Here is a 27075-nt window from a genome sequence, read left to right on the forward strand (position 1 = left end):
GGTTGGACCAGTTTGCACTCCCACCAACAGTGCAGAAGAGTTCCTTTTTCTCCACACCCTCGCCAACATTTGTTGTTGCTAGTTTTTTTAATATGTGCCATTCTCACTGGTGTAAGATGGTATCTCATGGTAGTTTTGATTTGCATTTCCCTGATGACAAGTGATGTTGAACATTTTTTCATATGCCTGTTGGCCATTTGCATTTCCTCTTCAGAGAAGTTTCTTTTAAGCTCTTCTGCCCATTTTTTGACTGGATTATTTTCTTTGTTGTTGTTGAGTCTCATCAGCTCTTTGCAGATTTTTGTGATCAGTCCTTTATCATTAGTGTTGGGTGCAAAAATGTTCTCCCAGTTGGTGGGGTTTCTCTTTGTTTTTGTTATTGTCTCTTTTGCTGTGCAAAAGCTCTTTAATTTGATATAGTCCCAGCTGTTTATCTTTGCCTTCACTATCACTGCTTTGGGTGATGTGTCTGTAAAGATGTCTTTGATGTGCAAATCACGTAGTGTTTTGCCTATATTTCCTTCTATATATTTTATGGTTTCAGGTCTTATGTCTAGTTCTTTAATCCATTTTGAGTTGATTTTTGTGTATGGTGTGAGGTGGTGGTCAAGCTTCATTCTTTTGCATGTAGCGACCCAGTTTTCCCAGCACCATTTATTGAACAAACTTTCTTTGCTCCAATGCATAGTCTTTGCTCCTTTGTCAAAGATTAGTTGACCATAAATCTGTGGGTTTATTTCTGGATTTTCTATTCGATTCCATTGGTCTGTATGTCTGTTCTTGTTCCAATACCATGCAGTTTTGATGATTATGGCTTTGTAGTATAGTTTGAAGTCTGGGAGTCTGATGCCTCCATTCCCTTCTTTTTTTTTCAGGAGAGCTTTGGCTATTCGGGGTTTTTTGTGATTCCATATGAATTTCATCAATAATTGTTCTATTTCTTTGAAGAATGACATTGAAATTTTGATTGGAATAGCATTGAATCTGTATATTGCTTTTGGAAGGATGGCCATTTTAATAATGTTTATTCTTCCAATCCATGAGCAGGGGATGTCTCTCCATTTCTTTGTGTCTTCTTCTATTTCTTTTAACAGTGTTTTATAGTTTTCTTTGTATAGGTCCTTTACCTCTTTTGTTAGATTTATTCCCAAATATTTGATTTTTTTTGTTTCAATAACAAAAGGGATGGTCTTTTTGATTTCTTCTTCTTCAGATTTATTGTTTGTGTATAGGAAGGCTACTGACTTTTGCGTGTTGATTTTGTATCCTGCCACTTTACTGAACTGATTGATGAGTTGAATTAGCTTTTCTGTGTTTTTGGGGTTCTCTATGTATAATATCATATCGTCTGCAAATAGTGATAGTTTGACTTCTTCTTTTCCTATTTGGATTCCTTGGATGTCTTTCTCTTGTCTTATTGCCCTGGCTAGGACTTCCAGTATTATATTGAAAAGCAATGGTGAGAGTGGACATCCTTGTCTTGTTCCAGATCTTAATGGAATTGCTTTCAGCTTTTCGCCATTGAGAATGATACTGGCTGTTGGCTTGTCATAGATGGCCTTTATGATGTTGAGGTATGTTCCTTGTATCCCAAGAACTTCAAGGGCTTTTATCATGAATGGGTGTTGCACTTTGTCGAAAGCTTTCTCAGCATCTATTGATATTATCATATGGTTTTTATATTTCTTTTTGTTGATGTGTTGGATAACGTTGATTGATTTTCGGATGTTAAACCATCCTTGTGCCCCTGGAATGAATCCAACTTGGTCGTGGTGAATTATCTTATGGATACATTGTTGGATTCTGATAGCTAAAATTTTATTGAGGATTTTTGCATCAGTGTTCATTAGGGAGATTGGCCTGTAGTTTTCCTTTTTTGTGTTGTCCTTGTTCGGTTTTGGTATTAGTGTAATGTTGGCTTCATAGAACGTGTTTGGTATTGTCCCTTCCTTCTCAATATTTTGGAAGAGTTTGTGAAGGATAGGCACTAATTCGTCTCTGAATGTTTGGTAGAATTCATTTGTAAATCCATCAGGTCCTGGGCTTTTGTTTTTGGGGAGGTTTTTGATTACCATTTCAATTTCGCTAATTGTAATTGGTCTGTTTAGGTGTTCTATTTCTTCTTTATCTAGCTTTGGGTGATTGTAGAGTTGTAGGAATTTGTCCATCTCCTCTAGATTGTTAAACTTGTTTCCATATAACTGTTCATAGTAGTTACTGATTATTCTTTTGATTTCTGCTGTGTCCGTTGTGATTTCTCCTCTTTCATTGATGATCCTGTTTATTTGTGCTTTCTCCCTTTTTTCCTTTGTGAGCCTGGCTAGGGGTTTGTCTATTTTATTTATTTTTTCAAAGAACCAGCTCTTGGTTTCATTGATCTTTTGGATTGTTTTTTTAGTTTCAATTTCATTTATTTCTGCTTTGGTTTTTATTATTTCTTTTCTTCTACTGGTTTTGGGGTTTTCTTGTTGTTCTTTTTCTAGATCTTTGAGCTTCGAGATTAGGTTGTTTCTTTGCGTTCTTTCTTGTTTCTTGATGTGAGCTTCTATTGCTATATATTTTCCTCTTATTACTGCTTTTGCTGCATCCCATACATTTAGGATATTGGTGTCCTCCTTGTCGTTCAATTCAAAAAATTTTTTAATTTCTTCTTTGATCTCCTCATTAGTCCAATGGTCTTCCAGTAGTGTGGTTTTTAATCTCCATGAGGTAGGAAAGTTCCTTGCCTTCTTTTTATGGTTTATTTCTAGTTTGATGCCTTCATGGTCAGAAAAGATGGTTGATATGATTTCAATCTTGGTGTATCTGTTGATGTTTGTCTTGTGCCCCAGTATGTGATCGATCCTGGAGAATGATCCGTGTGCGCTTGAGAAAAATGTGTACTCCGTTTTTTTGGGGTTTAGTGTTCTATAGATGTCTGTTAAGCCCAATTGCTCTAGGTCTTTATTTAGAGCTTTGGTTTCTTTACTTATTTTTTGTCTTGTTGATCTATCCATTGTTGATAGTGGTGTGTTGAAGTCTCCCACTACGTATGTGTTTTCTCTGATGTCTGTTTTCAGAGAGGACAACAGTTGTCTGATATATTTTGGTGCTCCTTCGTTTGGTGAGTATATGTTAATGAGTGTTATTTCTTCTTGAAGTATTGTCCCCTTGATCATAATGTAGTGACCATTGGGGTCTCTTTTTATCTTTTTGAGTTTGAAATCTGTTTTATCTGATATAAGTATAGCTGTTCCTGCTTTCTTTTTTGGCCCATTTGCTTGTAGGATTGTTTTCCATCCTTTGACTTTGAGCCTATTTTTATCTTTTGTAGCTAAATGTGTTTCCTGGAGACAGCAAAAGGTTGGGTTTTGTTTCTTAATCCAGGCTGCAACTCTGTGTCTTTTTATTGAAGAGTTTAGTCCATTTACATTTAGAGTTAATATTGATATGTTAACATCTGTATTTGCCATTGTGTTTGTCTTTCCTTTGATTTTATTTTTCTTTTAATAACTTTTTTTTTTTTTTTTGGCCTTCTTTCATTGTTATTCGTCGCTCTGAGGTTCTGGCTTTAGGACTCCTTGTAGTATTTTTTGGAGTGGGGGTTTAGTTGCAATGAAATTCCGGAGTTTCTGTTTGTCTGGGAAGGTCCATATTCTTTCTTCAAAGAGGAAGGAGAGCTTTGCGGGATAGAGTATTCTTGGTTGGCATCTGTTTTCTTGGAGTCTGTTGACTATGTCCCTCCACTCTCTCCTTGCCCGTAGTGTTTCTTCGGAGAAGTTTGATGTCAGCCTGATTGGTTTTCCTTTGAATGTTATCTGTTTCTTCCCTCTTGCCAGCTTCATTATTTTTTCCTTGTCCTGGATTCTTGGGAGCTTTACTATTATGTGTCTTGCTGTATTTTTCCTTTCGTCGTGGAAGTTTGGTGTTCTTCTTGCTTCTTGTATATCAATTTTCAGCTCCTTCTTCACATTTGGGAAGTTCTCTTCAATTATCTCTTTGAATATTTTCTCTGTTCCTACATCTCTCTCCTCTCCTTCTGGTATTCCTATAACTCTTATATTTCCTTTCCTCATGGAGTCAGATAGTTCCCGAAGTCTTTCTTCGTTCTTTTTCCTTCGTACTTCTCTTTCCTTCTCTGTTTTGGTTCTTTTTATTTCTGTGTCTTCAAGATTACTTATTCGTTCTTCCATTTCATCTATTCTGCTTTCATTGCTTTTCCCAGAATTCTTTAGTTCTTCCATTAATTCTTTGATCTCCTGCATTTCTTTTACTTCCCTCTTTAGGGACTCAATTTCTTTCTTCTGACCATTGTTTTCCCTCTCTAGGGACTCAATTGCATTCTTCTGATCGTTGATTATTTTTCCCTTATCATTGTTTTCCTTTATGACTTCTGTCAGTTTTTTAATCACGGCAATTTTAAATTCTCTTTCTGGAAGGCTCAGAAATTCTTCCAAGTTATTGTCGTTGCAATCTGGGGGCTGGCTTTCTTTTTGTGGTGTGCTTTTTCTCTGGAGAGTTGCTAGGTTGCGTGTGGTTCTTCTCCTCCCTACTGTCTGTTTTCTAATTTGCCGTATGCGTTGGGACACTGTGTTGTTGGGACTTGCCGGCATCTTGGGTGGGCTTCTCTGTTCCCCTCTGGTTCTTCCAGGAGTCATCTGTCAGTTTCAAGCAGCCTTTACTGGAGAAAGGTCCCTGTTCTAAAATGCCGATGTGGGGACACACTCCCCTGTGCGCCTGGTCTGCCCCGGCGGTGGGTTCCTGCTCCCCTCTGGGCTTGGACTGCAGGCCAGAGGGGGTCTGGCGTGGGTGAACTTCCCCCGCTCACCTCTGGCTCCTGGGGAAGCCTTCTGCAGGTAGTCTTTACTGAAGAAATGTCCCTGTTCTAAAATGGTGATGTGGGACACACTCCCTGCGCTTCTGGTCTCAGGCACACTATTCTGCGCGCCTGGTCTGCCCCGGCTGTGGGTGCTCGCTCTCCCTGTGGGCTCAGACTACTTGTTCAGAAGGGGCCCGGTGTGGGCTAACTCCCCAGCTGGCCACTAGCTCCTTCAGTAGCCTGTGCTGGGGTCAAGTCACTAGGTGGCACCAGAGATCTCTCCTAGAGCCCTTGGGGAGCTGATTTTCCACCCCGTGGGACAGGGAGCAGAGCGGGGATGGTAGGGTACACCTCAACGGCTTTGGGGTGCTGTGTCTGCCTTGTGCCCCACCGTCGTGGGGAACCCACGCCCCTAATTTCGTGCCCCGGGTCTCAGTTCCAAAGCCCTCAGTTCCAGGACGCGGGCTGTAGCCCAGATCAGTGGCGCGGGAATGGCGCCTTTTGAATCCCGCTCCCCTGCCTGGGTGCCTTGTTCCTGCTCACTCAGGGAGGGCCTCCGCCGTCTCCCCGCAAGCCTAGGTCGCAGGCGCAGGGCCCTGGGCAGCTGCAATCCGAGTGCTGCTTTCGCGCAAGCTTACCGGGCGGCCGGGGCTGTGTGCTGGTGCTGGTCTCCTCCTGGTGGGCGGGGCTCTCTTTAATGGCGGCTGGAGCTCACCTCCGCGGCGGGTCCTGCAGGGTTCGCCTCAGCTCCCGTTCACGGGGTGTGGTGGCTGAAATAGTTCCTTTCCACTCACAGTCCCACTTGCTGCGTCCGTTTTTCTTGTTGGCCGTTTTGGTTTTCTCATATTATTTTCTTTTCTTCAACTTACTTTAGATCTAGTTTGCTCTTCTTTACTAGTTTCCTTTATTATTTTATCTTTCTTTCTTTTTAATGGATACATTCAATGCAATAAATATTCCCCTAAATACTGCTTTCACTGCACCTCACAAACTTTGAAAAGCTGATTTTTCATTTTCATTTAATTCGAAATTTTTTTTTATTTCTCTTGAGACTTTTTTACCCATGTGTTACTTTGAAGTGTCTTGTTAAATCTTCACATATTTGGGGACATTTCAGTTACCTTTTCGTTATTGATTTCTGAGTACAGAAATCAGTTGTAGTCTGAGAGCAGATTTTATATGATTTCTATTCTTTTAAATTGTTAAAGTGTGTTTTATGGGCCAGAATGTGGTATATCTTTGTGAATGTTCCCTGTGAGCTTGAGAAGAATGTGTATCCTACTGTTGTTGATTGAAAAACTCTATACATGACAATTACCTCTATTTGATTTGTGGCATTCTTGATTTCAATTGTGTCCTTACTGATTTTCTGCCTGCTGGATCTGTCCATTTCTGATCAAGAGGTGTTGAAGTCTCCAGCTATGATACCAGATTTATCTATTTTTTCTTTGTAATTATATTAAATTTAGGATTAATATGTCTTCTTGAAGATTTGACCCCTGATTATTATGTAATGTGATAGCTTTCTTTCCTTGCTTCGAAATATGCTCTAACTGGGCCTCCCTAGTGGTCCAAGTGGTTAAGATGCAACCTGTGAAGCAATCCACAGCCACTGCAGCACGAGTTCAATCCTTGGCCAGGGAGCTACCCATATGGCACAGCAGACCTCTCCTGACTTGCCCGCTGCTCCCCTGTATTTCAGTGGATCTACCTGTTCTGTTCCCTAGTCTGTCTCTGGTGAATCCTCTCATACCTCTCACCTCTTGCCTGTCCCCCAGCTCTTGTATGCATAAATAAATAAATCTTTAAAATAAAAAGGAATATGCTCTGTCTGAAATTAGTATAGCTTACTCCTAAGTTCAACAATTTAGAACTATATAAATTATGGTGAACTTTTTATGTCAAAATAAATTATGATCTTTAGTGTGTCTTTAAAGAGAACTCCAAGATCATCCTGAAATTTAACAGCTGGAAATCATATTAAATCTGAGTAATAAATTGTTGAGTTATGTAGAAAACTTCTAAATAACACAGAATACTCAAAAAGCCATAGTTCACACTATACATATAAATGCACATGTGTACATATGTTAAACACACACATAGATACACACTAAAACATCTTAGTGAATATATATGTGTATAACATATACTTTACATATAATAGATTGACTAATCTATGTAAAGCTTAAAACTTTCTGCAAGACAAAAGACATAAACTAAACCACAAGGAAAATGATGACTTGGGAGAAAATATTAGTAATATAGCTGACAAACTCTCAATAGTAAGCCTACTATTAAATGAAATCTTATAGCTTGATTGATAGCAAACACAAAAACTAAATGTTTTTAATGGGCAGAGTATATGAACAGGTCATTAACAGAAGAGGAAATGCAAAATTAACAAACATGCTTAACATCACTGGCAGTTAGAAAAGTGAAAATCAGGCCTCCCTGGTGGTGCAGCGGTTGAGCGCTGGGTTGCGAAGCTGTCCGTGGCCTCTGCGGTGCCGGTTCGATCCCCGGCTGCTCCCTGGCCACAGGAGGAGGGTCCCACATGGCGCGCAGACCTCTCCTGCTGCCCGCTGCTCCCCTCAGCAGTGTACTTCGGTCCTTCTGCCTGTTCTGCTCCCCACTCTGGCTCTGGTGAATTCTCTCACCCTCCGGTGCTTCTGACTGTACCCAGTGCATGTGTAAACAAACAAAACAAAATAAATAAATAAATAACATGCTTCTATTAAAAAAAAAAAAGAAAGAAAGAAAAGTGAAAATCAAAATGAGATACTTTTTTCTCATCTATCAGACTGGAAAAATAAAGATTGATTGTAAATGCTGATGACTATGTAGAAACAAAGATATCTACAAACATTGCTGATGAGTTGCTACAATTGGTGGAAATGTCATTGTAGAATGATGCGGCAGGATCACTAATAATTAAAAATAGACATAACCTTTAACATAATATCCCATTTTGATATTTTATTACATTTCCAAAAAATAATTTTCAGGGGCCTCCCTGGTGGCCTAGGGGTTAAGTCTTAGCGCTATCACCACTATGACCTGAGTTCAATCCCCAGCCAGGGAGCTGACCCGGTGAAATCTGGCACAGCAGACCTCTCCTATCTCGCCTGTGGCTCCCCTCAGAAGTGTATTTCAGTATATCTGCCTGTTCTCCCCACTCTGTCTCTGATGAATCCTCTTACCCCCCACACCTCTGGCCTACACCCCAGTTCTTGTATGCATAAATAAATAAATAAATAAATTTTTAGAAAAAGAAGAATTTTTATTAGTTGCTTTTCATGTAATGCATTAACATTTATTGTCTATTATTTTCAGTGACATTTGTTATTTTTTAAAAAGTGGTTGATACATCCTAAAGTAGAAATGAGTACTACAAACCTGAATAAAAATGAACCAACAGTGGGGGTACGGGTGTTTTGGGAGGAGTTGTGTTTTGTGAAGAGAATTAGGTGAGACAAAAGCCTATATATATTTTCCTGAGACGAAGATAAATTGTGATAAGAACACTCCAAAGACAGTTTTGAAAGTTGAGTAATGGCTATGAAATCAATGTCCTATATTAGGTTCCTAAAGATAGTGTTTTGTGCATGCTTACAAAGATTATTGGGACAATATCTTGCCTTAGAGAGAAAAAAGATAGGGAAAATCCATCATACCAGCTCAAAAACAGATATCATCTAGAAGAAAAAGGCAATCCTAGTGTTCAGAGATAGTGGTAATAATGTTCCTGAATCAAACTATTAAGATAATCCATTGTTATTACTGAGATGACACCAGTTCATGAAGTTTATTCTCAGAAAACTGTGCTTCTGGGGACTTTTGCCATTCCCTGAGGTTTCAGGTTGATAAGGTGACAATTTTTAACATTCGTTACACAACAACTGTAAAAAATGAGTTTCTGATTGACTTATAAAGATAATAGTGATTTCATTTATACATACTTTAAGCAAATTTAGCTATGAGCAAAATACTGAATTAACTAAATGATGAGTGATATAACTAAGCCATGGCCCCTGGGAAAGTACAAATTTAAAGAAAAAATAATTATTGTTCAGCATTTTCAGGGGTGGTAAAAGCCATATAATCCATTTATACAAACGTATGAAAAAGTTTAATGTCAACAAACAACTTCCCAACACACACCCACACTAACACACACACACACACCAGTGGTTGTTTTATAATGAGGAGGCCAAATTATTTGGCCACAGCCTCATACCAAGCATTACTTAATGAGGGGACATGGTGAAACAGTACTGAGAAGAGGGATTCCTTCAGAGGAAAGAGAGTTTTCTGAACATCAGCCTGGAAGGCGTCTTTCCTATCTAAAATCAGGACATCCATGAACCTCCCTCTGAAATAGGGGAGGGAATTCATAAGTGCACCAGAGGAGAGATTTTGAGAAGACTTGTGAGCCCCTTTGCAAAGTCATTAGCAGAATGCTTGCACATCAACAAAGAAAATCTGTTTCCTGCTGCTGCATATATTATACAGCAGAAAGTTAAAAGTCTGTGAGGAAAAACTCTTACAAATTTGAAAAGTTGTCTTTATGAAACTGTACTCAGAGCAGCTCCAGGTAGAAATTCTTTTTTTCTTAAAGATTTATTTATTTATGCATATAAGAAGTGACACAGGCCAGAGGTGCAGGGAGGAGGTGAGAGGACCCACCAGAGACAGAGTGGGGAACAAAACAGGCAGATTGACTAAAATACACTGTGGAGAGGAGCAGTGGGTGAGGCAGGAGAGGTCTGCTGTGCCATGTGGGTAGCTCCCTGGCCAGGGATTGAACTAGTGTTGCAGAGGCTGCGGATAGCTTCATAGTGCTGTGCTTAACCCCTCGCGCCACCAGGTAGGCCCCGGGTAGAAATTCTTAAGAATGCTACTTAAGAACAGAAATATCCGGGCTGGTAAAAGCAGTATGTTCTCCTGTGACCATATGTGTATGGACCAAAAGTGCTTCCATTCAGTACATTCATTTCACTTATTCCTTCTGGGGATCCAAGCCTGGATGAAATTCTTACCTTTTCCCAAAGCTGAATGGCTGTCTAGTTTTTCATCTAAGAACAATCAAACCCCTACAGGGGACATTTTATAGGTTTCCACCAGAATTTATATTACCAAATCAGTGGCCAGCAGGAGGAGTATGAACAGACAGTGGTTTAGTTCAGACACTTGACAGGTCTAAGTAGGCATGATTTAAAATGTTGGGGGAAGCCCTCCCTGGTGGCTTAGGAGTTAAGTCTCAGTGCTACCACTGTGCCTGCCCTACCTCAGCAAAGTGGTCTGAGTTCGAGCTAGCCCACATGACACAGCAGACCTCTCCTTTCTTGTCTGCTGCTCCCCTCAGCCATGTATTTCAGTAGATCCATTGTTCTGCTTCCCACTCTGTCTCTGGTGAATCCTCTCAGCCCTCCCCACCCCCCACACCTCTGGCCTACACACAGTTCTTCTTGCAAAAATAAATAAAAAAGTAAAAATCTAAAAATAAACAAACAAACAAACAAACAAACAAACAAATAAAATGTTTGGGACACCTAGGGAGGACGAGGCGAGTTTTCAGTGTGCACACCCTGTGGAGGGTGCCATTTACACACACCACCAAGTGATTAGCATATAGGGTATAATGTCTTCATCTAGAGAGAGAGACAAATTTGCAAGTGTGGGGGTGGTTCAGAAAATGTTTTTCTTTCATATAGGTATCATTCAAAAGAATTAACTCTAAGAGGTAGTACTATAATCCACGTTTTACTGATGAGAAAACAGGAACTGAAAGGTAATACGGAAAAACTGATTTCAGAAACTCTATCTCCCCTTTTCCTTATCTGCCTTTAAGTAATCCTTTTATTTTTCAGTCATTAAATGCACCCTTGTGTCCAAGATGGCTGCCCCTTCTCTAGCTCTAATTACTTTCAACCTGCATGCATGCCCCATCAGGTTGAAGCATTATCTCATATTCCATATTTCATTACTTTCAAATTTCATCTGCTCTGTATCTAGATCCTGGTATCTAGCTGTTTTCCAGATTAATAAGTATCTGATTTTTAAAAATCTCTCTATAAAGTATAAATGTATTATAATTAGGCTTTAACATTTTTAAGTCCTTTTATACTTTGTTCTCCCCTCCCCTGCTTTTATCTTTTCCATCAATAAAATTAACCAAAAGCCAGAAAATATGTAATAGATTGGTAGGCAGATGATAGATACACACACATACTTTTATGGACTGAATTGTGGACTGCAACATTCATATATTGAAGACATAACCTCCCAATCTAACTGTTTAGAGATAAAAAACTTCAGGGTGGTAATTTATTTAATATGAGGTCATAAGGATTGGGCCCTAATCCCATAGGACTTATGTCCTTATAAGATGAGACACCAGCCATTGCTATCTCTTTCCATGTGTGTGAGCACAGAGAACAGTCCACATGAGGGCACAGCGAGAAGGCGGTCATCTACAAACTAGGGAGAAACATCTTTCAACATTTACTGTTTACTTCAGAACTGTGAGAGAATAAATCGTGGTACTTTTTTATGACTGTGCAGGCAGACAAATGATACTTTACTGAACATGTTCCTATTCTAGATGTTATGAATGGAATGTATCAATTGGATCTTATACAGTTGTGAATGCTATAGTAGGAAGAAGTATAGCTGACGTACTAAAAAAAAAATTCTTACTCAAGGTCCTCACAGCTTGGAAATTCTAATGGCTAATATCCATGCAAACTCAGTGGGTACAAATTATTAAATATTGCAAATCTTTAGTCTTGGCACTGTAGGTCTAATGCATTGTAAATATTGAAGTCCCATATGGTAACAAGGAAAATCATGTAAGAATTCTCTTATTTCTCTATTTCTGTGCTTTATGTACTTGGGATTCTTGTCAGTGTGTCACTTCCTTATCATCCCCTCCACCCACAGGGAGTGTCAATTTTCTTCCAAATTTTGGAAGAAATATGGACATAAAGCAGTAACATAAAATTTGCATAACATTTTGTTAAAACATGACACTAGAGAAGTTCTAGTGAGCATGTCTGCCCATTAACTTGATCTCTACTGTTACTCTCTGCTCCTGGGGGTATTTTGATGGAAAACCTTATAAAATGCTACAACAGATAAATCTTACCAATTAGACAGGAACTAATTTGGATAGGGTTTCAGATTTATTTGCAAGTGTCTGGTGCTCATAAGTAGATTGAGAAAGAGGATAAAATTATCCTACTGCCACACATCTAGCCCTAGACAGACAACTTTCAAAAGTAGGCAACTGTTGGGCCTCCCCCGGTGGCGCAGTGGTTGAGCGCTGCTGGGCTGCAAGGCTGCCGGCACCCTGGCGGCCGGCAAGGGTCCCACAAAAAAAAAAAAGAAGAAGTAGGCAACTGTCAAAAAGAAGGCAGTGTGGGAATTGTGGTCAACTCAGGGAAACCTGAATCTAACTCAAAGCACAACTCTTTTCAGAAAGCTGTTGTAAGGTCATCTTGTGTTATTTAAGGTACCAGTTACATTTCCCTTTTTGGTTTTCCTTTGGTTTTTGTAAAATTGTCAAGCAAGACCCACTGTTCTTTAGTCAGAGGTAAACATGTAACTCAAGTAAGGCCAGTTAGACTCTCCTTCTAAGGACATGACTCTTGAGGGGAGGGAAGCTGACATTGATCCTCACAGGATTGCTACATTCTGCCAGGGGAACACTGAAGAAGCTGAGGGTTTCTCCAGGGTGCTTTCTGCCTGGGGCCCTGGAGCAGTTCTGATTCCCATACTTTCCACATTCTTCAGCTTTTCCTTTGATTCTGTGAGCAATGCCCAATCTTTATAATCCATTCTTTCTTGCTTGACTCAGAATCAGTTTTTTTTATTGCTTGCAGTCAAAAACCAGTAGTTCTAGGCCCACAGCATTTCACATGCAAAAATAATCACCTTTTTATTTGATAAAATGAACTACTCAATTTGCAGGAAGTTAGCCAGATGGCAGTTTTATTGGACATTGTTATTTGTCCAGGCTTCAGTATAAGGCACATACAAATTACTTTTAAAATGGAAGGAATCTATATCTTCTTACCATTGTTCCTTTTCTACTTTCCTCTCCCCATTTCAACTTATCTTAACCCTCATTTCATTCTTTAAAAAAAGAAAAAGGAAAACTTACAAAAAAGAATCTTACCTATCAAAATGTATTGTAAATTTATGCTAAAGAGATTAAACATTTTTTTCCATAGCACAAAGGATTTTTAGGGCAGTAAAACTATTCTGCATGTTACCATAATGTTAAATATGTGTCATACATTTGCATCAATGCTGAGAGTGAAGCCTAATGTAACCTGTGGACTTAGGTGTCACTACATGTTTAGTGTGGGCTCATTGTAGAAAGCGGGGAATATTGATAGTGGGAGAGACGATGCATGTGTGGGGGTGAGGGATATATGAGAAACCCTGTGCCTTCTTCTCAATGGTGCTGTGAATCTAAAACTGATCTAAAAATGCAGTCTATTTCACAAAAAAGAAAGGAAAAACTATTTCTAAAAAGCAAAAAAAGTTCATATTTAGTCTATTTCATAATCATAGTAATCATCATCCACGTTAACTCTGATGCTGGAGGACTCCTCTGGCTTTGATTTCTTTTTGATCTCTTTGCTTTTCTCGGTCAGAAGTAAGTGATGCTCACAATGCCTCATGATCTTCTTGGAAGACATCCAGTTCTCTCCCTGTTGCTCAGCTGGCGCTGCACATTGTCCTCCCCTCACATCTGTGCCTTTGGCCTTCAAGACCTCCCTTGCTTGTAGAAGACTGCATGTGCAATTCCATGGGTTTCCATCCAGATACAGGTGCCTGAGGCGAGGCAGCCCCTCCAAGGCTTTGAGGTCTAAGGCAGAGATCTTGTTGTTCCTAAGGTTTAGAACTTGAAGCTGCTTTAGATCCTTGAGCTCCCTCTCAGCTATATCTTGAATGGCATTGCCTTTGAGGTCCAGCCTGGCTAAGGTTCCTGGAAGCCTGCAGAAGCATGGAAGCAAGACAGGAGAGGAGGTGTGACCATCCATAACTGCCAAGACAACTCAGACTGAGCATCACTCACCTTTTCTAGACATCCATTTCTGTTTTTTCTGAACAGACGTGTTTTGAAAAATTAATTATAAATGCAAGTCTCAGGTTTATCTATAGGTCTTAAATCCTTACTTACAGGTAAGTAATCCTTTGATTTTTCCGGTTTTTAGTCAGAAAACTCTAAATTTTTCTTGTTCAAGTGGACCTTGTAAGCATATTCATAGGAAAAACACTAAATTCCCAATCATATACATATGATATGCTAGTTTCTCAGGGACAAATAGAAATAAGAATGCATATATACATATAAAGTGAAACTGGGGAAAGAAAGGATAGAGTAAACCAAAGAGCCAAGTCTATGCATTAGGAGCCAAGCTTCAACTTTCCCCATTCTACTGACTAGTATGTGAGTTTAAGTTAGTTACTTAGCTTCTTAAGATTTCTGATTTTCTACCCCACAGGTAGAAGTGCTTAGTACACGGAAGTCACATAATATGTTAGCTAATTTGTCTTTTAGACAAATATTCAGTTCTGGAGTAGGTATCTAAAAATTGTAGCTGCTCTTAGGAGTACTTTTTTAAAAAAATCTGATTTATATAAAAAGGTAACTCTGATTTTAAAACAAAACGTATTACTACAAATGTTATATTTTCTGTGGGTAGTCGTTGCTTCTAGGGTAAGCAGAGAGACTCTCCATTTTGCCAGCAGATGGCACTTGAGAGTTAAAATAAAATGCGAACTGCCTCTGTTAGGTGGTGGACAGCTATTCTGGATTTGAATTATCCAAAGTGGATAAAGAAGAGATGATGGAACTTATATTTGTTCACTTCTCTGCAGACTTGGTGAAATGCTAAGCAGTAAATCCTGATTCTACCACTTACTGTGCAGGTAACTTTGAGCAAATTTCTTAACACCTTTTAGTCCCAATCTGTAAACTAATAGGACAAACAATGTAACCAATATATATGCTTTCACAGGATTGCTCTAAGAAGTTTACAGGGAATAACACATGTATGTAAGTTCACTGCTGGTCTTGGTAAGCATTTGCTAAGTATTAAGTATTCAACAAAAGTGAATCCTAGAAATCTGACTGTAGAATTGAGGCTACCAGAGCAGGCGGGAAAATGGGGAGCAGAATATAGAGGGGCCCAGTGGACTACAGAGGAGGACCATGGGTGCATTGGTGGTGGGTGTGTTGTGGTAACATACATCTGAAGAGGTGTGAACCTGTATTGCTAAATCATATACCGTGTTGTAAACCAATGTTACTGCAATAAAAAATTATATATATAAATATTCAGTATTATTTTCTATCTTGATTAGCATATTGAGGTAAATGTGGTAGATATTTAAATACATGGAAAAACAAGACAATAATACACCATTATTGTCTTGATAAATGTACAATGAAGGAGGGTGGACAAAGGAGGGATTTGTGAAAACAGTTTGTGATAGGAGTAGGTTGCCTGTGTTTTCAGTTATAGAAACCTGAATTTTAAAATACAGTTTTCTGTATGAATAAAAAGGATGAAAATAAAATGGAAAGGTGTACTGTTTAAAGCTCATTAATGAAAGTCTGAAAAGTAAAATATAAGGAATAGATTTTATTGTGTTTTAATTCCTTTTGGGAGGAAAACACAAGAAACTTTTTTTTTTCCACTTTCTAATTCAAAGAAAAGGTAGGGGATTGTTGGTGATAGGGAGTTCAAAGTCACTCTCAGAGCTTACCAAGGTCTCTGACAGAGCACTCAGTTGCATGACTTAGTTTAAACCTCATAGGGAAAACCCACTTCCACCTCATTTTACTGCCCCATTGTGGTGCTCACTCCTACTCACTTAAACTCATCTGGAGAGCTTTAAAAATAGAAATGCCTAGGCCCCACCCCTGGGGTGTCTAATTAAATTGGTTTGTAGTGAGGTCTGAGCATGAGTATGATTTTTAAAAGGTCTCCAGATGATTCTAATGTGAAGTCAGATTTGAAAATTGTTGCTAGCTCAGGCTTGCAATTCCATTATACACTCTACTGGGTAAAGCACTGTGCTTTCTGTAGTCACCTATTAAAACACTAATACCCTGCCAGGAGTAAATAATTAAGCTATTTTTTAATCATTAAACTTAGCAGGATTACTTAACCATATGCTTTCTAAAAGTCACCTGAGAAAAAACTCCACCAAGTTCACAGTTTTGCCCATTGTTGTCATGGTCTCCTGAGAATCCATATGTGATGGCCTGCCTTTTGTATGAGTTTGTATTTTATCCACTGTATTTTATCCAGTAGGAGCTTGCAGCCATAGAAAATAAGGCTTAAACCACTGTAGAGAATTTACTTAAATAACAAGGTTTTAGGAGTCTTGCAACACTGCAGACATGTTCTTGCCTGAGGGCCTTTGAACAGGCTGTTTGGTCAAGAACATTTACCCCCTATAGCTAAATCCTTCACCTCCTTCCAGTCTTTAGTCAGAGCCAACTCTTTCAGGAGAGTAATAGGGCTTGCCCTATTTAAAATCACCTACCCCTACCTCCCATAGAGTCCTGAGTCTGGTAATCCTGTCCTTTTTTGTTATGGTTAACTATACACCCAACAGCACCTAAGTATTACAGAATTTACTTATATATTGTTTTTTTTTCTTTTTTTTTTTAAGATTTTTTTTTTTTATAGCGGCATGCTTTATTTATTTGTTTGTTTGTTTGTTTGTTTATACATGCACTGGGTACAGTCAGAAGTGCGGGAGGGCGAGAGAATTCACCAGAGCCAGAGCGGGGAGCAGAGCAGGCAGAAGGACTGAAGTACACTGCTGAGGGGAGAAGCGGGCGGCAGGAGAGGTCTGCGCGCCATGTGGGACTCTCCTCCGGTGGCCGGGGAGCAGCCGGAGATCGAACCGGTGCTGCAGAGGCTGCGGGCAGCCTCGCAACCAAGCGCTCAACCACTGCGCCACCGGGGAGGCCCTACTTATATATTGTTTTAATTGTCACTCTTTCTCTAGAATATATACAGAATAAGAAGTTTTTTCTCTTTAATTACACTGATGTATCCCCAGTGTCCGATAAAGTACCTGATACATGATAAGTGCTCAAAATATATTTGTTGAATTAAATCAATTACATGCACATGCTTATGCATTTGTAGAAACTGATTACTTTTAAGCCACTTTTAATATATATATTTTTTCAGTTGAAAATTTCAGTTGAAAAAAACTCTTTTGGGATATAGTTACCATACTGTATAATAAAAAATCCTTTTTTCAACTAGAAAAAAATGAACATGTGTACATATTAAGGATAACTTCCCTCTCTCATTTAATAAGGAAATAAGTAAGATTCTCCAGAAACCAGGAGAAATTGGTATATTCATTATAAGAAATTTAATGAGGACCTCCCTGTTGGTGCAAAGGTTTAAAGTCTCAGCCCTATCAAGCTATCCCTGGCCAATAGGGCAATAGTTCGATTCCCAGCCAGGGAGCAAGCCCACATAGCACAGGGGACCTCTCCTGTCTCACCCCCTACTCCCCTCAGCAGTGTATTTCAGTAGATCCCACTCTGTCTCTGGTGGGTCCTTTCACTCCCTGCACCTCTGGCCTACACCCCAGTTCTTGTATGCATACAAAAATAAATAGAAATAAATCTTAAAAGAAATTTAACGATAATAAGAGGGCAAGAAAACATTTTTCCCATAAAGTATTTAAAGGAAAAATCTCTGATAGCTACATAGTATAAACAACACATTTTCTTTTTAAAGAGAATAATAGTGTTTTATTCTTCTGTTTTTTAAGTTCTAATTTAAATGTAGATCATGGAGTAACAAATAAATGGGATTCATTAACATAAACACATACATTATAGATTATGACATAAAGAAAGCTACAGTGGGTTGGGTATAAAGGGAGGAATATTTGAGAGAAGTTATGTGTTGGAGTATGAATGAGCGAGTGTGTGTGTGTGTGTGTGTATGTGTGTGTGAAAGAGAGAGAGAGAAACAGATGATAAGACTGACACGGATGGAACTAATATACTCATATACAGACACACAGAGAAATAAGGGCTAGCTAAGTCCTTAAAAGGTCACAGCACTTTAATTCAAAAGGGCACCTGCACCCCTATGTTTATAGCAGCACTATTTACAATAGCTAAGCTATGGAAACAACCCAAATGCCCAAAAATAGATGACTGGATCAAGAAGATGTGGTACATATACACAATGAAATATTACTCAACAATCAAAAAAGATAAACTCATGCAATTTGCAGCAACATGGATGGGACTGAAATTTAGAAAACCTAAATAAAAGACCAGGAGAAAGACTAATTGTAATAAAATAAAAATCAATATCAACAAGCAACTATAAACCAGAGACACACTATGGGGGGGGGGTGTGTGTGAGGAGGTGGGATTAGAGTCAAAATAAGGGAGGTGGGAATTTATGGGGACTATAACTAAGATGAAAAAGCATACATTGTGCAAAAATGGAAAATGATGTAAAAAATATATAAAATAAAATATAAAATTTTTTTAAAAATTTAAAAATGGGGAAAAAATGGTCACAGCACTGAGAAAAATATGAGTTTCCCAAATATGTAATTCAAGATAGATGTAATATTATAAGGTTGTTTCCATAACTATGATTTCAATGCTTTTAAAAATATAAATCTCTTACATTTCTCCCTCATTTTCCCTCATGTCTGCTTTTTTAGTGGCTAAGCATGTGCTTAGTCTGCCTGTTGGTTCATCCAGGCCATAGACTTAGAAACCAATGCATACTTTTTACAAGTATTAGCCCCACACTATGTTTGTTAGCATATTTCCAAAAGCTGTCGTGCATATTTTCAAATCTAAATCTCACTTCTTGTTGCCTTGTCCCACAGACAAGATAAATTAAGTTATAGCAGAGTTCAGCTTGAGGCTGCGATTGCAAACCCCTATTTAAAACTTCTGCCCCTAAACCCTTGCATAACCATAATCTGCCCATTTGTGTTTGCTCTAGCTAGTTTTCTTGAATTGATATATTGTGCCAATTGTCCCAACCTGGGACAATTTTATAATAACTATAATAAATGATACCGCTCACCCACCTCAGAGGAATGGACAGCAGCAGGTTCTGCTCCAGGGCCAGGTTGGAGAGCTGAGAACACCTCTGCAGGGCTCCCGCTTCAAACACGCTGACAATGTTGTTGTCCAGAAACAAGTGTTTTAGGTCTCGGAGGTCCTGGAAGTCTTGCGCTGTAACTCTCTGAATCAGATTATTACTGATATCAAGTTTTTGTAGCCTTGTTGGCAGTCTGAGGGGCAACATTTGAAGCTGGTTTTGGGATAACTCAAGAGTAGTTAAATTGGCAAGGAGTTGTGCCCCATCAATGGAAGAAAGTGCATTTTTTGACAGATAAAGATGGGAAAGATTCTCCAAGTGTTTCATGTCTCGAAATCTTACCACTTTGAGCTGGTTTCTTTCCATCTTTAAAGAGAGCAAGGACTTGGGCAGATTATTGGGGATTTTAGTCAGAAAGTTACCACTGAAACTGAGAAATTGCAAAGACTGAAGAGAAGCAAAGAAGCTAGCTGGTATTAGATGTAGTTTATTATTCTCCATGCTCATACGTGTCAGATGGGGAAGTGTCAGTGGTCCTGCCATAGACTCAATGTTATTGTCATCCAATATCAAACTTTGCAAACTGACAAGGGAGGAGAGTGTGCTGGGAGCAAGGGAAGAGATTAGGTTATTTTTAAGTTCAAGAATTTTTAATTCCTTCAGTCCTTCAAAATCAGATTCACGTAGGACGTATATAGAATTATCATTTAGTTTTAATACTTCAAGACTAGCAGGGAGAGTACTGGGGACTTGTCTTAACTTATTTTTCCAGAGTTCCAAGGTCTTCAAGGTACTCAGAGTTTTGAAGGTGTCATTTTCTACAGACTCTGTTCCACTGGCCAGCAGAATAAAATCTTCTAGAGCCAATATTCCGGTGAAGTTAGAGAGCTACAAATAAGAAGTAGGTGAGGAGAAAATCAGTAAATTGAAACTGTTGCGAGAAAAAGTTCATCTATACTACCATTCAAATCAATGATACTTCTTTTCCTTCAAGATCTATTTAAAAATTTCTCATGGAAAAGGGAGGAAGCTCAGGTTGTGACTATCTTTATTCCTGAATACTGAGTGTTAGGTATCAAAAATATTTTAAGCACTTTCACACACTATTAGTAGACATACAATATTGGCCTACTTTGGCTGGATGTTCTCTGACTCAGCGAGTTCATTTCTATACAGAAATACTTACAAATTGCACAATGATATTTGCAATGGAATGTTTATTGTTGCATCATCTCATGATAGACAAAAATTGAAACCATCTGGAAATCTGTCGCCAAACTAGAAACAGTTACTAACTCTCAGGTATAAGATTACAACAGATTTTCACTAGACATTTTTTTTAAGCTTATAAATTACATTTTAAATTTTTGTTAAAAGGGTTAAAACAATTTAAGTGTTCTAGACATTGCTCAAATAGGATGGGCTTTTCAGAGAAATATTGTCAGTTATCTTATATTTTGGAAAACTATTCTCTCTACTCCCCAATTTTCACTTGGTTAATGAAGTGGATCTATGAAGAAAAGAACAGCATACATGTGTGTCCTATCTCTGAAAAGGAAGGAGTCCTTACCTACAGTTTTCTAAATGTTTGGTTTAATTATACACTGAGACATTTTATAATATCAGTGCATGATTAACATTTTCAAAGTAGGTTAATTTTACATCACGTATTTTTTATAGGTACTTAAATTCAGGGAGGACTTGTGATATGAATAATAGTATATTTTAAAGTATCTCCTAATATGATATTCTATTAGAAGAATTTAATGTTAAAATTTTCATAAACAAATTTTTTAATCATAACAGTTTTGTCAGTTATCAGTTGGATTTTATGTTACAGTTAACATTTGATATTTTCTTAATGATTAGTCACTTGTATTGATTAGTCCTAATCCCAATAATAATAGCATTTTTTTTCCTTGAGCTTTTTTTAGTATCTATAAGGGTCAAGTGCTTTTTTATATGTTATCATTAATTATTCTAGTAACCCGGAAAAATGTTTTTATGATTAAGCTGAAAACTGAGAATTTAAATAAAGTCTATTGGACTACAAAACCCTTTCTTCCTTAGTTTACCATTTTCTATTGTTTTGGGTATATAATGCTTCTTAAAAAAGAGTCAAGATTTGAACATAGATCATGCTTTTAGAGAAGCAGTGATTTTAGAGTTTAATTAATCCAAATCTCTCACTTTAGGGATAAAGAATTTCGGGTCAAAAAAAAAGGGCCCATCTAAGACTCAGTGTTCTTGATGCTCCTTTCCATTCTGAAGTGTCCTTTTCTAAAGTCTGAAATGATTCTACAGGTAGATCTTCACTTCTTGAACTATTGATCTCCCAGAAGAACTTGGTGTCACTAATGCTTCCGCTTCTGAGTGATGACAAACCCTAAGATTTCTGTTTGTGTAGCAAGTGTTGGAGATGATACAGACCTAGAAAAAGTCTGGTGTCAGACCTTCAATGTGTCTTTATTTCTATTTGTAAAGTATATGAAATTTTGTAAATAATATATATGGTTCATATTCTTAACTGAATCCAATGGAGCATTGTCTTATTAAGCATGAAAAACATTTTCTTTTTGTCATAGTCATTGCATAGTACCTTTGATTATTATTAATTAAAATAACTAAAATTTTCTATGTATTAACTATGTTTAATCTTTACAAAGCTGTATATATAAGCATATTTATCCCCCTTTCATAAAGGGAAACTGAAGTGCAAGAAAGTGAAGTAACCTCTCTAAGTGTATCTTGCTAGCATTTGGAAAAACTGAGCTTCCAACCCAGGTTTATCTTGTTCAAATACATATATTTTTAACTTTACTGTGATAAATGCATTTAGCTGAAGAATATAGAGTTTTGATGCCACCAACAGTGAGGAAACACCCACTGATTCTCAGCTTCTCAGTTGTTTGCAGGGCTGATTCAGGGGGGAAAATTCTATCAGGCTGGTTTTTACTTTCCATGACCTAAGCAGAGGTGGAAAGTCATGCTTTGCCCTCCAGCTAAACTTCCGGGCTTCTGGCAGTCATTTCAATGTGGCTTATAAAGTTTTAAATGTTGCTAAAAACATGGAGCTCCAATATCAAAAGATGAATGCATGCCTGGGTACATAGCAGCACTGTCCTCAATTGACAGGTTATGGAATCAAACTAAGCACCCTTCAACAGAAGAATGGATATTGAAGCTGTAGAATATATACTCAATGGACTACTACACAGATGTAAAAAGAGATGAAGTAGTGACTTTCGGGACAAAATAGATGGACTTCAAGGTGATTATGTTAAGTGAATAATTCAGAAAGTGAAAGATAGATACTGGCTAGATTTACTGATTGGGGGAAAATAAATACCCCCCCCAAAAAAAAAAGAAGAGGAAGAAAGAAAGAAATCAACCATAGGCAAAGTACATCAGGAATCAGTCTTTGACTTAATGAAATAATTTATTAGTTAACATATGAAAGGGGGGATGAGGAGGGCAGAGAGTATGGGGCTGGGAGTCTAAGTGGGTATTGTCAAGGATGGTTTGGAGGGTGAGGAGAACATGTATACATGTGGTAGACCAAAAATGTAATCACAAATAAAAATTAAATTAAAAAAAGACATATTACCCCATCAAACTATCTGTCTATGAAGAGATCTGGTGGATTGCTGAATAAATCTGAAACATGGGGGAAAAACTGAGATACTCAGTTATGGGAGCCATCATCACTTAAAGTGAAGTCACCTAAGAAGAATGTGTGTAGTAAAAAAAAGGAATTGCTAAGAATTGAGACTCCCACCAAAGCCAAGAAAATAAGGAACAGTGGAGGAAAGGAAGGCTACATAAAAGATCTACCAGAGAGTAATAAAAAAAGGGCATAAAAATATGGTGTCATGAAGGGCATGAATGTGGAATTTCAAGAAAATATGGATGAGTAAATATCTTATAACCAGATAGTTATGAGTTAAGGATTAGACAGGAGGTTAGGAAAGAGAGATAGTAAGTGCAGGCTCCTCTTTCATAGAGGAGAGAAAAAATAAAAGGAGACAGGAGCAAAAAGAGACACCGAATTAAAATAATTTTATTTTTATTGTAATGAAAGGAGCAAAGTTTCTAAGCTATCATAGGGCTCTAGAAAACAAAGAGCAATTTAAGACATGATGGGAGAATGAAGGAGCAAGAACAGGGGAATGGTGAGAAAGATAGAATTAAAAGCATTGGAGGCAGGTTGCTTTGAATAGAAAGAGGGACATCTCATCCTCTGTCTGGAGGCAAGAGTTTGCAGAATTAGATGGAGACAAGTTAGTACACAGTGAGGAGGAATTGAGACAGATACAGAGTAATGGCCTCAGTTTTATCACCATGTGTCAATAAAATGATAGTCCAGCCATTCGTTAAGAGTGGGGAGGGCAGGGATTAGGAAGGCAATTCAAAACTGTACTGAAATTTTGGAAAGTATTGTGCGAAGGTAGGGAGAAACTAGCCAAGACCTGAGAGATAGATGGGTGACAATGAAGATCCAGATAAGGCTGGAGACCTCTAGTTTGTAGTGGTTCCCCAAATATTGGTTGTACCAAACCACACACATATATACACACATATCTGGAGAGGCTGTGTGATCCTTTCCAGCAGCACCTAGCTCTCTAGGTAGAGGAGAAATAAAGGAAGGATCACCCTAAGGTAAAAAAAGTTTTTATTGAATAGGTGTTGAGACAATAAACTATGGGATGCAAAATGGAAAAGAGTAGGAAAAGAAGACAGACAAGAAATGAACAGACTATCAGGAAGAACGTGGGTAGTGTTGTATATGTACCTGTGTATGCAAGCATATGTGTGCATGTGTGCATTTTTATACATTACAAATTATCCTATAAATATATAATATATAAACAACATTTTTCTTTAAATATAGGTGCCTAATTCTGTACTTCAAACTAAATAAGCAGAATATACATTGTATTTATCAAATGCAAGTAAAATACAGTCCTTTAAACTTAGGGTTTTTAAAAGAGAAATCTTTTTGCTCAGAGCCTTTTATTTTCCTCACAAAATAATCCTGTTTCCATCCATCTTTCTGCTGGGACCTCTCCTTCAGAAAGACAATTAACTGGGCAAAATCAGGGAAGCCATGAGCCTACACCAATGACAAATAAGCTCATTCAGTAATTGAATTTGATGAGAGGCATAATTTCAACTTATTGGGATCATGACCAGGCCTAGTTGACAGTCCAGTGAGTGCATCTCAAGTCCTCAGAACAAATATTCAAGCCTCTTGCCCTTTAACCAGGCGTCTCACTTGAATGCTGAGACCTGATGGGGTCAGACTTGCTCTCTGGCACTACTGGTTTAGAAGAGCAAAGTAAACAGATGAATCCTAGGCAATTGTGTTTGTTGAATCTCGAGATAAATAGCCGGTCACATATTTTAAATCCTGTGCATATGGAACACCTACATTAAAATTCTTAACCAAATGGGGGGGGGGTGTTTACTGAAGGGAAAGTACATTCACTCCTCGCCTCTTTGCACCTGGATGGCAGAACGGTTTTTCCTTAGTTTAGAGTTGGGTCAATGGGGGAGAAGCAGTCACCTGAGAAGGGAAAATCAAAGCACCAAAAGAATTGTCTAATTGAAAGGTCCCAGGATTGCCTATCGGACCCATCCTTCTTATTTCACAAAAAGTGAACCCCCCCAAATTTTTAAAAATTGTTTAATAAAGCATTCAGCAAACGTTTACCAAAAGACAAATATTTACTGGATGTTTCCGCCCTACTGCTTTTCCTCCCTGAATGGCAGGACCTCTGCATGCGCGCAGGCGCTTTTTGGGGGCAGGGAACCCAGGGCAGCTCAGTTTCCGAGCCCCAAAAGCCCAGAATTTTTTTTAACTGCTTGCCTGACATGGTCACATCTCTAGTTAGAAAATCAGAAGACAGCCCAGTCTCTTGATACCTTTCAAAATACCAAAAGCCAAGAAAAGTTCCTCATGTTATAAAAATGTCAAATAGGGCCTCCCTGGTGGCGCAGCTGTTGAGCGCTGGGTTGCGAAGCTGCCCGCAGCCTCTTGCAGAGGTTCCATCTCCCGCCGCCTGGCGAGACCTTGGTGCGCAGACCTTGCTGCTCCCCTCAGCAGTGTGTTTCGTCAGTCTGCCTGTTCTGCCCTCCCCTCTGGCTCTGGTGAATTCTCTCACCCTCCCGTGCTTCTGACTGTACCCAGTGCTTGTATAAACAAACAAACAAACAAACAAATAAATAAGATCAGGACTGTGATCTGTTAAAAAAATAAAATAATAAAATAAAAATGTCAAACAACTGTGCAGCATTCTTTCCAGTGCCCTCTGAATAGATCAGCATAAAGATAAAAGTCAAGATTCAAAGCATGTAGAAGGAGAACTGCAGAAACATGACAACAAACACCGGCTTCCTCAGCGTAGGGTTCCACAAACACACTACTGGTGCCTGGCTGGTACGCAGCTTTATGGGACTCAGTCATTCCCCCATTCCTGGTTCATCTTGATCAACTTTATTAAAAGCCCCAGTATCACCTGTCCTCTGTGGTTAGATCCCTCTCCCCCTGGCCTTATTCCTGATGACATAAAGTGCGTATATGCTCTCAAACTCTTTTTATTAGGAAGGAGCCATTTCTTTATTTTTACTTTACAAAATGTAATTAAAACTTTTGGAATAAAAACTGAAATAAAATATTTTCATTAAATATATCAGAGGCATCTACCCTTGTCAATAAAGCAGCCAGGTAACTGGTGCTACTTTCCAAACCTGATTAGCATCACTTTTAAATTTTGATGATTTAGATCAAATTTAACAACCTCACACTTGCCCCTCTCCTGCTTCACAAAATAAAATTGAGTGTAGAATCAGTAGTTACCTGGAGGTGTTGAATTTTGCTGTGACTGATGTAGAGACTCTTGGTGGTGGCAGGAATCCCTGATGGCAGCTCTGTTAGCCTGTAGCATTGCACCCACCGTGCTGAATCGCAACTGCATCTTCTAGGGCAGTCAGAGTTGAAAGCCCTGCTAAGAGAGAGCAAAACAAGGAAAGGATAAAGCAGATACATCTTCTAAAACAGTGCCTCTGCACTAGCAGGCGAGTGTTTCTGTGATAGCTCACTCTTTATACTATGAAATCTGATAATAGAATCTTATGAATGTGTACTCTGTCAGTGTAAGAAGACAGGGAAGAAAAATTCTCCATTTGCCTAGGTTAAAATATTAGCAACCATTACAAAGAAGAAGGGGCTTAAACATTGATAAGCTGCTTGAATATCTCTAGGTGAGCAAAACCCTATGTTATTTATGGCTTAGAAGGCTGATCAGCAAACACCTTTATTATCTGTAGTTTCCTTGTTTTGTTAAATGTGACACTAGGGAATGAGTGGGAAAAGATAAAAGTGTTGTTTTATAGTGGGCTGTAAAACCTTTGAATTTTCTGTGACCCTATATTAAAACAATTTTTTTTGGGTAAGACTTCGGGCAGGTGTTTTCTTCTCATATTAACTAGTAAGGGGATATTGGCAGATCTTCTACTTACTTTGTTTGAGTAACATTTTATTGCTAGAAAAACAATGGGGTGCAAAGGAGGGATATTTAGACTAGAGATAACTTGTTTAAATCACTAATCACTTGATCCATGCAACTGTTTTAGAAAATATTTTTGACATTCAAAAATATTGTTAGTTTATAGAGAATAAGACATCAAAATGGGTCTGTTTTATTCATCTATTTGTAAGAATGGAGAAAAAACCCTCTAGTTTCTTCAGAAGAATTTGTCTGTTGTGAAACCTGATAAAGAGGAAAAACTTCACTTGTCCTGGCTGTGCCTTTGTTGTGACCTTTGTCTTGCTAAGTTCATCCCTGCCGAGAAACTTCAAAGCATTTTAAGTGAAAGATTATATCAAGAACATCTTTCCCCGAAAGCCAGATACCTAAGCTTTCTCAAGCTGTTCTGATCAGAAGATGGCTCTAAAGAAACCTTTCAAATATTGAAAAGCCTCTCTGATCTCCTCTTCAACCTTACCATCTCTTTGCTACAATTTTCATTTTGAAACCAAGTTTCCTTGATCTATTGTAATTACCAATTCATTTCCAGAGTGAGGATTTTTGTGTTTTTCCCAAAAGACTTTTCTACTTCCCTTTTCTCATTGTG

The 27075-nt window shown here is 38.4% G+C and overlaps 1 protein-coding gene across 1 annotated transcript; it reads right to left on the reverse strand.

Annotated features, from left to right (window-relative positions):
• Positions 1–13159: 13159 nt before the first annotated feature.
• Positions 13160–25987, reverse strand: LOC311167519 (nephrocan-like; the record flags this gene model as incomplete). The annotated part of the gene is made up of 3 exons (XM_084228574.1): positions 13160–13807; positions 18926–19827; positions 25799–25987. The coding sequence occupies 3 exons, from the start codon at positions 25985–25987 to the stop codon at positions 13360–13362; spliced, it is 1539 nt and encodes a 512-aa protein (XP_084084700.1). The 3' UTR covers positions 13160–13359.
• Positions 25988–27075: the final 1088 nt, after the last annotated feature.

The sequence above is a fragment of the Talpa europaea genome (assembly GCF_964194135.1).
Source record: "Talpa europaea genome assembly, chromosome: 2".
Taxonomy (NCBI): Eukaryota; Metazoa; Chordata; class Mammalia; order Eulipotyphla; family Talpidae; genus Talpa; species Talpa europaea.